General features: G+C 37.4%; 1 protein-coding gene across 2 annotated transcripts in view; it reads left to right on the top strand.

Moving 5' to 3' along the window:
• Positions 1–5417, top strand: part of LOC124798881 (DNA topoisomerase I, mitochondrial) — a 43427-nt gene extending 38010 nt beyond the window's left edge. For both annotated transcript variants that reach the window (XM_047262413.1, XM_047262414.1), the window contains 4 exons: positions 3711–3848; positions 4178–4377; positions 4510–4659; positions 4742–5417. In XM_047262413.1, coding sequence (XP_047118369.1) covers positions 3711–3848; positions 4178–4377; positions 4510–4659; positions 4742–4844 — 591 coding nt within the window. In that variant the 3' untranslated portion in view covers positions 4845–5417. The remainder of the gene's footprint in view (positions 1–3710; positions 3849–4177; positions 4378–4509; positions 4660–4741) is intronic.
• Positions 5418–13517: the final 8100 nt, after the last annotated feature.

Here is a 13517-nt window from a genome sequence, read left to right as displayed (position 1 = left end):
TATTAATGCTCAGTGCATTGTTCTTGGGCAAAATAAGAATGAAATACCAAATTTTTTTAAAAAAAGATTGTGTGTTCACAAAAATTTTAGAACATGTTCAAAATACAGTGGAATCACACATAGCAAGCATAATTTGTTCAAGAATCTTACCCGTAGTGTGAAACACAGGTTAGGTGAAAAAATTTATCCAATTTAAATTAATTTAAAATATGATAATGCGTTCCATGCAGAAAAAGTACTAAAAGTTTTATCTTATTTATGCCAATTACACATATGTACTTTACTGTTTACAATACATAACAAATTATTTTTTCTAAAAAGCTATCCATAGTCATTTGTTTCTGCCGGTGCTTCAACACTTAGTGAAAATGCGACACAGCATTGTCGTTAAATAAATTTGTAGTGCACATAGTCACTGCTTTATTGGGGTGATTATTTTCAGTGAACGATAACTGACTCCCTTGCTTTCAGGATTTCTCTCGTGTCAGAAGATCGCTGTTTTGCTGTTACCGCCCTCTCCTCCTCCTCCTCCTCCTCTTCCTCTGAAGAACTCCTCTCCACAACTTCCTGTTGTGAAACACACTGCAACTGCATAAGCTCTTTGATGGCCATTTCTTGGCTGTGATCTTCCATAAGCTCATCAACATAAATGTTATTCACTTCTAGTCCCATGCTCTTGGCCAAAGACACAATCTCGTTGACTACAGGCTCCACAGATACTGACTCAAATGCCTCAACGAGTCACATTAGACAATGCACTCCGGCCAAAGCTTCTCCAAGTGGGAGTGAGTTCTCTTGGTAACCTCTTCCCAAGCCTTTTCGATCACATCGATGCAGGCAGTGATGTTGAAGTGTTATTTCCAAAACTCTATGAGAGTGAGATTGGTAGCTTCAGTCAACTCAAAGCAATGCTCAAAGAGTGCTTTAGTGTAGAGCTACTTGAACTAAGAAACAGTCTGCTGGTCCATAGACTGGAGTAATGGAGTGGTTTTGGAAGGCAGAAATTGGATCTTGATGAATTTAAATTTGGCAAGGTGGTGGTCTTGTAGGCCTGGGGAACATACAGGAGCATTGTCGATAACAAGCAAGACATATTCATCTCTAACAAATACTTTTTCACTGAAGAACCAAACACTTCATTGATTCAATCACAAAAAAGATCACGTCCCCCAAGCCTTGTTGTAGGACCTCCACATCACATATAACCTGCTCTTCTGGACATTACACTTCTTGAAGCCTCGTGGAGTTTCTGAATGGTAAACAAGCAACGGTTTAGTTTTCAAATCACTGCTTGCATTGGCATAGAATAACAGTGCGAGATTGTCTTTATTGGCTTGTGACTTGGCTTATGGCCAGGCAATACCTTCTCCTCTGCGGGTACGCTTCGGCATTCTTTTCCAGCACAGACTCGTCTTGTCACAATCAAAAACGTGTTGTGGCAGATAACCCTCAGAATCTATGAACATCTTGAAGTTGCTGATTAAGTTCTCGGCTGCCTTTGTGTTGGAGCTGGCTGCTTCGCTGTACCTCACAATGCAGTGAATGCAGATTCTTCTCTTAATCTTCTCAAACCACCCATGGCATCTCTTAAACACTTCTTCGGCTGCTGACGATCCCGGCGTCGTCTTAACAGGGTTGGCAAAAATCATTCTACCTTCTCACAAATGATGTTCTCATTAATAGTGTTGCCTTGTAATTGCTTTTCATTTATCCATATAAGGAGCAACCTTTCGACATCATCCAGAATACAAAACCTTTGTTTTCTCTTGTCACTCTTTTTGAAGCATCTATCTCTTTAATCTTGTCCTTGTTCTTGAGGACAGGACAAATAGTTGATTTAGACCGACTGTGTGTGCATGCTAAATTAGCAACTCGCACACCACATTAACTTTTTTCAGTGATTTTACATTTCATTTCTAAGGTCATTTTCTTTTTCTTATGGTCATCATCTTGTAGGTTTATCTTCGTGGAAATTTCTGTGAAGGTTATTAAAATGTGCTCATGAAGAAACACTGTGAACACGAGTTTAGAAAAATGTAAGATCATAAGCTGCACTAAGATGTAGCAGAAACCTAAAAATAATGAAAACAGCATCTCTGGAATGAGAAAATATAATTCAGAAGCTTAGCGCCTGCTGCTTTGTTCGTTTAGACTGTATGACCTGCAGAGATTTTTTTGTTTTTGTCTTTATTTAATCAAATTTTTGTGTGTTGACAAATTGCATCACCGAAGCTTTTCACGCTAATTAAGGCCTTATAAGCATGGTGTCTTCTGAATGTACTTCTGACCAAAACGCGATTCTGGTGGCTGGAGTCCAAAGTTTTTGTTAATCATGCTTTTTGCATTCTCATGGAGATATTTTCATAGCAATTTTCACCCCCTAATATATATTTCTTTATCTCTAACCGAGAAGTGAAATACCAGTTTTCATTAATTTAACTTTAAAATTTTTTAATGTAACAAAATATTTTCTTAAAAATTTTCATCCCCTGTTGCAGTCCCATGGGGGTTGAACTTCCAGAAACAATAGAACATGTATTTATTTTATTTCTAACAGATAGGTTAAATACCAATTGTCATAGATATAGCCTTAAAAATTCTTTACTTTTTTTTTTTAAAGTCACCCGATATTTGACCTCCTTAGTGGTTGCATTTCCAAAAATGATGAAACATTAATTTTTTATTTTCTGACAGTGAAACCAAGTACCAATTTTTGTAGTTCTGGCATCAAAAGTCCCTTTCAGAAAGCACAGTTTGGGCTGGGCAATAATGAGTCTGTCAGTCAGTCAGTCTGTCTTGTCAGTCAGTCAGTCAGTCAGAACATTGCCTTTTATATATTAGAGATTGGCATATGTAGTCCCACAGCTACATCAAAAACAATATATTGCCATATTTCTGTGATGAAATAAACAATCACTTATTCAATAGTGTAGGCTATATTAGCATATTACAGCTTTATCGAAATACATTGTAGTTCAAAATTACTGGAAACAAACAGAAACTCCCTTTATTTTTCAAATATGGACTGATACTGTGATAAACAGTTTCTTTAAGCAGATGCTGCTACCTACTTGGAATATGCAGAGATAAAAACAATTGATGTGGTGAAAGCCCATGGTGTAAAGTAAGTGCTACAATTAGCCCAAGTAAGTTAGATTGATTCCGTGAGCTAGTAAAAAATAAAATTTGTGTATAGCATATGTGCTACATATGGACTAAGGATGTTAGTTGTAATTTTTTCCTTGGTAATTATCAAAATTGGAAAGATAGGTTGGCCACTTGTGTAATTTCATTTTACGCCAGTCACTACTCGTGCTGAAGAGATTAAAAAGACATAGGAGATGTTTCTTTGATTTAGCAACTGATTGTTTTGTGACTACTCTACATCGATTTTTGTATGTGTTGGCTTGCCCACTTATCATTCTCAACCTTTTCACTGATGATTTTGAATTCTGTACCTCATGACATGCTCACACTTTCTTTAGGGGCTTCCAAGGAAAGTACTAATTGAGGCGGGCGAAAAGGGGGGGGGGAGCAGCAGCATTTATCACGTTGCTGTTTTTATCATGGGGAAATGTTTGTGTCAATTTGTAAGCTTTCTTTCTGCCATCTTGCATTGTAAAGTATCAGCAAAGAGAACAGTTTTAAACAGTATTTTATCAACAGATATTTATTTGTAGAAAAGCTATATATTGATGTTTTTGTTTCAGACTTCAATATTGAACAAACATCTGAATGAGCTGATGGAAGGATTGACTGCCAAAGTTTTCCGAACATACAATGCTTCTATCACATTGCAAGAACAGCTTAAACAATTGACTAATCCTGACTTCACAGTTGCTGAAAAGGTATGCCTTCATAAATTTTTTTGTAAAAAGTACTCTCCTTGTAAAACTACATACAGTTAACTTTGTTCTTCAGATGTATTAACATATGAATTAATGTTTTATTAGACAGTCACACTTGTAAATTATATCCTATATGACCCTGAGAACATTATTTAATTTATTGTTCTGCATTGTTTCAGTAAAAATGTTATGTAAAATGATGAAAGTGCATAGTGAGTGCTCATTGAGCAGTTCCTTTCATTTTATGAATTTCAGAGTTGCAAAAGTTTTGCTCTTGTTATGTTTTACTGAAGTAGTAGTTGTTTTAACCAGGATAATATTTTCAACAGATTTTGGCATACAATCGCGCAAACCGTGCAGTGGCAATACTTTGTAACCATCAAAGATCTGTTCCAAAAACACATGCTAAAAGTATGGAGAATCTGAAGAACAAAATTGAAGCCAAAAAGGAACAATTGGAGGAAGCAGAAAGGCAGTATAAGCAGGCAAAAAGAGAGTACAAAAATTTTGAATCGGCCAAAAACAAGATGTTAGTAGTTTTTGTTTGTAACATTGAGCTAATCACTTCTGGAACAACATTATTATTAATTATGATATTAAAATTTGAACATTTTGAATTTTCTCTGGAATACTACTGAATTTGATTGTTTTTTTTCCCCAGAGACATGGATAAGAGGAAAAAAGCTCTAGACAGAATTAAAGAACAGTTGTCCAAGTTAGAAGTTCAGGCAACAGACAAGGAAGAAAATAAGGAAATTGCTTTGGGAACATCCAAGCTTAATTATCTTGATCCGCGTATAAGTGTGGCATGGTATGTATCCAGACTTCGATTAAAGGCAAAATTTTTATTTCAGAAATTATGTTAACTTACAATGTGAGTTTTCTTTCCACAGGTGCAAAAAGTTTGGTGTTCCTATTGAGAAGATATACAACAGAACACAGCGTGACAAGTTTCGTTGGGCTATTGATATGGCTGGACCTGACTACGTATTTTAATGACAATCCTATTAGTTTTATTGGCAAGTGTGAAGATCGTATTGTGTGTGAACTTGAGATGGGGCCATCAAAATTAGTTAAGACCTTGTGTGCAAAAAGGTACCAGAAGAATCTTATTTAAGTTTTAATATGTTCATGAAATAGACAATAAACACTTCAAGCAGTGTTTGCTGCTGGTTTTATTGTGTTAGGTAAATTACAATGGTGATTCTGATGAAACAAGACTATATGCAAAACACAAAAGTTTTGTATAGTGTGTGGGTACTAAAAGCATCAGTAACTAGAGTACATATTTTAAATTGAATATATTGATGTTGTCTATTGTATTAAATTGTGTTATGAAATCTATATTTTTTAATTTTGAGTAAATTTTCTTATTGTTGACATGCAAGTGAACATTCCTCCACAGCATGAAATGCATACGTGTGGAGTAGTAATAGCTGTGCATGTTGAGTTTCAAGCATGTTATTTTGGTACAACTGTTTTAAAAGCTTTGTGATAAGTTTTAATTTGCTGTGTGACATGGAAAAACAAGATGCAATATGTAAATACAAACTATATATAACACTTAAATTTTGCTCATCAGTAAACACTTCCTTTGATGGTAGGCAGTGAAATTATTTACGATTAAGCCCAAGAGAAAGTTTTGTTTAACGTGAACATTTGTGTGATAATGGGAAAGAAAGAAAGAAAGAAAGATGATTCTATTGCAGATATTTCATTAGTTTTCTGTTGGAGTGTGAGTCATTTACAAAGGTGTTATATAAAGACAGTGAAATTGTTATGCAATTAGAGAAAGTATGTGATGTGACCATTTTATGACAAAGATTTATACAGCACCTGTAAATTTACTGAGAATATTCTTGTATATTACAAGGTTCCAGTGACTTTTCACATTTTATTTATTATTTTTTGTTTTTGGAATAGTATTATATCTGTATGTAGCAGATACTGTGAAATTACATTATTTCACCAGATTACTTGGGTATTCTGATTTCAAAACCTAAACTTTCTGCCAGAGACTACATTAATATACACAGTTGTGATTTGCGACACGAGTGGAAATCAACTCAGGTTTATTCACATTTTTTTTTACAGGTTACATTGAAAATGCACTTGACTGAAGAAAGCTAGTAATCCTGTTCACAAGAAATGTAGTCGTGGTTCACACTTCTGATACGGCAGCATGTAAGGGCAATTTTATCCAGATTCAAATTATACAACCTATACATCTCAAAAATTCACTTCGGCATGAAGAAAGGATTGTATTTTGTCCTGTCTCATGAGATGTAAGACACACAATAATTGCCCTTGGGTTTCTCACTTTCATCTGCTGACTGGCACATAATCTGTTGGTTATGTTGGCAAGATCCACAAGTCACACTGTGTGTTCTGTATTGTCAGTATTTTGGCAACAAGAAGTAACTCAAAGAGTTCAGTCCTACCAAGTGCCTGAAAAAGAGATGTTGTTGTTGTTGTGATCTTCAGTCCTGAGATTGGTTTGATGCAGCTCTCCATGCTACTCTATCCTGTGCAAGCTTTTTCATCTCCCAGTACCTACATCCTTCTGAATCTGCTTAGTGTATTCATCTCTTGGTCTCCCTCTACGATTTTTACCCTCCACGCTGCCCTCCAATACTAAATTGGTGATCCCTTGATGACTCAGAACATGTCCTACCAACCGATCCCTTCTTCTGGTCAAGTTGTGCCACAAACTTCTCTTCTCCCCAATCCTATTCAATACTTCCTCATTAGTTATGTGATCTACCCATCTAATCTTCAGCATTCTTCTGTAGCACCACATTTCGAAAGCTTCTATTCTCTTCTTGTCCAAACTATTTATCGTCCATGTTTCACTTCCATACATGGCTACACTCCATATGAATACTTTCAGAAATGACTTCCTGACACTTAAATTAATACTGGATGTTAACAAATTTCTCTTCTTCAGAAACGCTTTCCTTGCCATTGCCAGCCTACATTTTATATCCTCTCTACTTCGACCATCATCAGTTATTTTGCTCCCCAAATAGCAAAACTCCTTTACTACTTTAAGTGCCTCATTTCCTAATCTAATTCCCTCAGCATCACCCGACTTAGACTACATTCCATTATCCTTGTTTTTCTTTTGTTGATGTTCATCTTATATCCTCCTTTCAAGACACTGTCCATTCCATTCAACTGCTCTTCCAAGTCCTTTGCTGTCTCTGACAGAATTACAATGTCATCGGCGAACCTCAAAGTTTTTACTTCTTCTCCATGAATTTTAATACCTACTCCGAATTTTTGTTTTGTTTCCTTTACTGCTTGCTCAATATACAGATTGAACAACATCGGGGAGAGGCTACAACCCTGTCTTACTCCATTCCCAACCACTGCTTCCCTTTCATGTCCCTCGACTCTTATAACTGCCATCTGGTTTCTGTACAAATTGTAAATAGCCTTTCGCTCCCTATATTTTACCCCTGCCACCTTTAGAATTTGAAAGAGAGTATTCCAGTCAACATTGTCAAAAGCTTTCCCTAAGTCTACAAATGCTAGAAACGTAGGTTTGCCTTTCCTTAATCTTTCTTCTAAGATAAGTCGTAAGGTCAGTATTGCCGCACGTGTTCCAGTGTTTCTACGGAATCCAAACTGATCTTCCCCGAGGTTGGCTTCTACTAGTTTTTCCATTCGTCTGTAAAGAATTCGTGTTAGTATTTTGCAGCTGTGACTTGTTAAGCTGATAGTTCGGTAATTTTCACATCTGTCAACACCTGCTTTCTTTGGGATTGGAATTATTATATTCTTCTTGAAGTGTGAGGGTATTTCGCCTGTTTCATACATCTTGCTCACCAGATGGTAGAGTTTTGTCAGGACTGGCTCTCCCACGGCCGTCAGTAGTTCCAATGGAATATTGTCCACTCCGGCGGCCTTGTTTCGACTCAGGTCTTTCAGTGCTCTGTCAAACTCTTCACGCAGTATCATATCTCCCATTTCATCTTCATCTACATCCTCTTCCATTTCCATAATATTGTCCTCAAGTACATCGCCCTTGTATAGACCCTCTATATACTCCTTCCACCTTTCTGCTTTCCCTTCTTTGCTTAGAACTGGGTTTCCATCTGAGCTCTTGATATTCATACAAGTTGTTCTCTTATCTCCAAAGGTCTCTTTAATTTTCCTGTAGGCGGTATCTATCTTACCCCTAGTGAGATAGGCCTCTACATCCTTACATTTGTCCTCTAGCCATCCCTGCTTAGCCATTTTACACTTCCTGTCGATCTCATTTTTGAGACGTTTGTATTCCTTTTTGCCTGTTTCACTTACTGAATTTTTATATTTTCTCCTTTCATCAATTAAATTCAATATTTCTTCTGTTACCCAAGGATTTCTACTAGCCCTCGTCTTTTTACCTACTTGATCCTCTGCTGCCTTCACTAATTCATCCCTCAAAGCTACCCATTCTTCTTCTACTGTATTTATTTCCCCCATTCCTGTCAATTGCTCCCTTATGCTCTCCCTGAATCTCTGTACAACCTCTGGTTCTTTTAGTTTATCCAGGTCCCATCTCCTTAAATTCTCACCTTTTTGCAGTTTCTTCAGTTATCTGCAAGGAAATAAGGATCTTACAAATTTGTGCCAAGGTGGTAGTCTACATCTGTACTTTGCAAGTTACTGTGAAATGTATGACGGAGGGCACTTCCCATTGTACCAGTTATTAGCGCTTTTTCCCATTTCATTCATGTACTGAGCATGGGAAGAATGTGTCTGTGCACACTAATTAAATTTAATCTTCTCTTCACAGACCATACGGGAATGATACGAAGGGGATTGTAGTGTATTCGTAGAGTCATCAGTGCCACCTACTAACAGAAGATTATAAAGAGCAACTTCCACTTGTTTGGCCCAATGAAGGGTACTCTCTGTGAGAAACAGTACATGGATGATGGGGAGTTTGGGACCCTCCTGGTAGGGTGGAGTAAGGCCATCACATTTAATGTAATGGAGGTTATGTTGAAAAATAAGGCTTTGTAGCTAATAGTGAGGAATAATATGGTGTATTAGAATCCTGAATAAAACACTTGCTTTCAGAAAAAATGTGCTGCCCTGCTTATTGGAAGCACCTTGTATGTGTGTATGTTGATACTACCATGTTCATTCTGATGTAATACCTGCTATTGAGCAGAGTGCAATTTCATAATGCAACCACTTTCAAGTGCCTGGTGCAATTGAAAATGGTGTGCTGTGTTTATCTTATACATTTTAAATTCATATTTGAAGCATAGCAGGTCCTGAACTCTGCTCAAAACTCTGATGAACTTGTACACTGTTTCTTGTTGGTAAACCACAAAGCATGTCTGGTGGAAGACATCCAGAAAATGTTAGATTTCCAGTGCCTACTTGCCTAACAAATAGGTGGAGATGAAAGCATTAATTTTGTCCCGTATGTGAATAATCATAAGATCCTTCCCTTGAAGGAGAACAGCTGTGTGCACACAGCAGAACATGTCATGAACACACAGAAATACAGTTGTGTGGTGTGCAGCCTACCAACTACACGTGCCTGTTGGATGAGCTGTGGCGTCTTGAGGGCACCTGTACACCATGGGACAGAAGGAAGAGCCTACATTACGGGCTTCAGTGGCATACATTCATGCTGCTCCTGCGTGTTCTCTAATTTCATCTACCCATCTTCCATTATTACTTTCAATAAGCAAAATAAATAGAACTGCTGATAAGATAAACATGAAAGTGCACACACTATTCTAGCTTTCGGAGCTGTTAGTTACTTTTTCATGGAGGTAAGAGAGGTTTGGGTAGATTAGAAAAGAAGCTGCAAGAGGACGTGACAGTTGGTGCCCAGCAGGTCATTGTGTGGGTGCAACCTGGAATTCACATTATGGTTAGGTAAATTGTATCGCCACATGCCTCTGAACACTGAGCAATATGGCTAAGGTCTGACTGCATTAAAGCTAAAAACTCTGAATGTTCACCAAAAACACGAAATCTAATTCCAGACTTACTAAGGAAAATCAGAAGATAACATTGAAAAGACGAATTCACTAAAATTATTACCATAATAATACAGTAAATATTAACAAAGTTAATAACATTTGTGTGGAAAACTCTTCACCACAGTAAGAAAAGCTACAGACATGCGACATAGGCATATAAGACACTGTTGGATGGGTTTTGCTGTCAACTGTAAAATGGCCATATTTATTGTATCATTGAATGGGTACACTAATTGTTATAACTAATTTATTTAGTATTTATGAAAAGTGTCCTCATATACACTGCAGATAAGAATCAGCACGAATGATTTGTCCCATTGTTCCAATTTGTTTAGTAAGAAGTTAATAAGCATTCTGTGAGGTGAGTGTTTGAGTAGCAGAGTATGGCAGCAGCAAGCTAAATAAAGACGAGATTGACTAGCTTTGGCCATTCTGTTCATGATGTACAGAATATAAATCAATGTTCATTATTCTTCAGTGTTTAAATGTAATTCTGTAATATCTGTTAGCAAATTATCTAAAGGTGAATATTATGCATGTTTGGAATATATAAAGATAGTGAAATCATGTACTAGTTTAAATGGTACACTTCTAACATTTTGACGACTTAGTGTGAGTGTGGGTCTGAGTTATACCGATCTATTTTCCCAAACCACATTCCACTTCTTTATGAGATGACTTACTTGGGGTTTGCAGCCACTCTTTTCTACTGGATAGCCGGCTGCTGGAATCTCTCTTGACTTCTTCTCCGTCGAATACTTTCAAGCCTTTTCTACTTGTGAAATAAGTAGCCATACAAACTTTACTTTTCGTCAATCAACTATGTATTTGACTTTCAAGCACAATAAAAAATTCTCACTTTCAAAAAACATATAACTTCCAGCAAGTCTCTCATACAGTTGTATGTTAGAAACAAATTGATTTATATTCGAAAGAAAGTCTGCTTAGACACCATGACTTTCAGAAAAAGAGACTGAAAAAACGTCTTGCCTCTAACAAGGCCGAGTCAAGAATCTACAAGAGTACTTTTTCAACTGTTCTCGTTTCACATAACAATATTCAATGACACAATAAGCACAGAGCAGCATAAAAACTCCATGGTTCTTCCTTACACACACACTAAAACCTGTATGGATTGCCTGACAGGTACTTGTCGGTGTTGTTCGACTGCCTCATCTACTTTCTTCCCACAACTGATTTTAAACCTGCACTCACAAACGTGATGCGCAGTAGGTAGGATTTTACCATTCCACACTCGTATCTAGAATTTCATGTGTTCGGGACGGTAGAAGGCTGAGTGGTTCTAAAATTTACACAGAAATTCTCGAATCACTACATATCACTCCCCCCCAGATCGAACATGCAATATTTACATAATCATTATGCAAGTAATATCACTCATAACAACATTTCATATCTTAACAGTATTTTTTTTTTACGTATGTTTATATACATATCTCTCCTTTCCATAACAATTCTCTGCCCTCTCTGGAACAATCTTTTGCTTATTGTTTCTTTATTCTTTTCTTACTTTGTTATTAAGTCATGAGCCATTAACTTGTGGTTTTTTTCTTTTATTTCCTTTTTTCAATTGAAAACTTCCGGTGTTTATGACACATGGGTAACCTATTTTTTATTCTATCTTTTTGTACTACCTTTTTCCTAATATGTACTATTTTCATTAGTTATAGTTTGGAGGAACTCTGGGCGTAATGAAAGTGCTCTTTTGACACTCATTTACTTCCAAGAAACATAATAATGCTAGTCGCTCATAGAATTTACACTTTCCAGAATAATTCCTATGAAATTTGTGACTTTTGTCATGATACTGTCCGCTTCTCCTAGGATCAGCACCTGTTCCTTGCTTGTGGGTTGACCTTGTGAGAGCACTTCCTCTTTCCATTCTGGTATGTACGCCCCTTACAAAACATCTCCATTTTTTAGGCCCCAGATAGTCCTATCTCCACTTAGGTACTTCTGCCCTTTACACTTAGTGAATGCCGGGTATGCCCCCCTTATCCTTTCTGAGTAGGCCTTATGGTTCATTACTCTAATGAACATTTCTATGTATACCATAATTATCTTCTGGTAAAGCTATAAATCTCTCTTAAACTTCACATTCATTCTTTAATATATCCTTTACTTATCAACTTCTATACTTTCAATAGATATTATGTCTATATATACTACCTACAACCCCCAATCCTTCAATTCATCAGAGTTCTTATTGCACTGACATCGCTCACACCTTTTTCTTATTTATCCATTACTCCTTAGTATTTTATAGTTGTTTGTTATGTATGGGCACCTCTCCTTATGTATATTCGATGTAGAACCTTCACAACGCCCCATATATGTGCGCATAATTCCCTATGTACACACCTTTTCCCCTACAACACCTCGCGGTTCTCACATTGTATCAGGCTTTGTCTTATCTAATTTAATGTTTGCGTATAAGTGTATATTTGTGTATATGTGGCTGTGTGTTCGTGTAGTCTGATTCTTCGGCCTTCTTGTGTAAAGATACGAGGGTCACTTAAAAAGAAATGCACATATGTTTTTATAGTCCATCTTTTATTCTATATGTTTGAAAGTTTTACAGTACGTAGATACATCCTTTAGAAACAATATTTTCATTTCTCCACATAATTTCCATCCCTCTCAACTGCCTTACGCCATCTTGGAACCAGCGCCTGTATACCCGCACGCTAAAATTCTGGACCAAGCTGTTGGAGCCACTGTTTGGCAGCGTGCACAAGGGAGTTATCATCAAACCTTGTTCCACGAAGAGAGTCTTTCAGTTTCCCAAAGAGATGATAGTCACATGGAGCCAGGTCAGGACTGTAAGGCTGGTGTTTCGGTGTTGTCCATCCGAGTTTTGCGATTGCTTCCATGGTTTTTTTACTGACATGTGGCCGTGCTTTGTCATGCAACAGCAAAACATTGTGCTTTTGCCAATGTGGTCGAACACGACTGAGTCGAGCTTGAAGTTTCTTCAGTGTCGTCACAAATGCATCAGAATTTATGGTGGATCCACTTGGCATGATGTCCTCAAGCAAGAGTCCTTCGGAATCGAAAAACACCGTAGCCATAACTTTTCCAGCAGAAGATGTGGTTTTGATTTTTTTTTTTTTTTCGTGGGTGAATTTGCATGATGCCACTCCATTGATTGCCTCTTCGTCTCTGGTGAAAAATGATGCAGCCATGTTTCATCACCTGTCACAGTTCTTCCAAGAAATTCATCTCCACAATTCTTGTACTGTTCCAAAAGTTCGCTGCATACCGTTATTCTTGTTTCTTTGTGAGCCCCTGTCAACATCCTGGGAACCCACCTGGCACAAACCTTTTTTAACGCCAACACTTTCAGTATTCTGCAAACACTTCCTTCTCCTATCCCAACGGAGTGTGACAATTTGTTCACTGTGATGCTTCTGTCAGCAGCCACCAATTCATTTTAACTCTCTGCACATTGTCTGGAGTGTGTGCAGTACGAGGCCTGCCGCTGCGAGGACAATCCTCAATATTGCAGTGCCCGCTTTCATCATGTAACCTGCTTGCCCACCGACTAACTGTACTGCGATCGGCAGCAGCACCTCCACACACCTTTTTCAACCTCTGTCTCGTTTTCACAGCACAGGAATTCTATGACAGCATGTTGCTTCTGGCGAACGTCAAA

Source organism: Schistocerca piceifrons, chromosome 5 (assembly GCF_021461385.2).
Source record: "Schistocerca piceifrons isolate TAMUIC-IGC-003096 chromosome 5, iqSchPice1.1, whole genome shotgun sequence".
NCBI classification, from domain to species: Eukaryota; Metazoa; Arthropoda; class Insecta; order Orthoptera; family Acrididae; genus Schistocerca; species Schistocerca piceifrons.
Note: the sequence above shows the minus strand (reverse complement) of the source record. Positions and strands in the feature narration are given on the sequence as shown.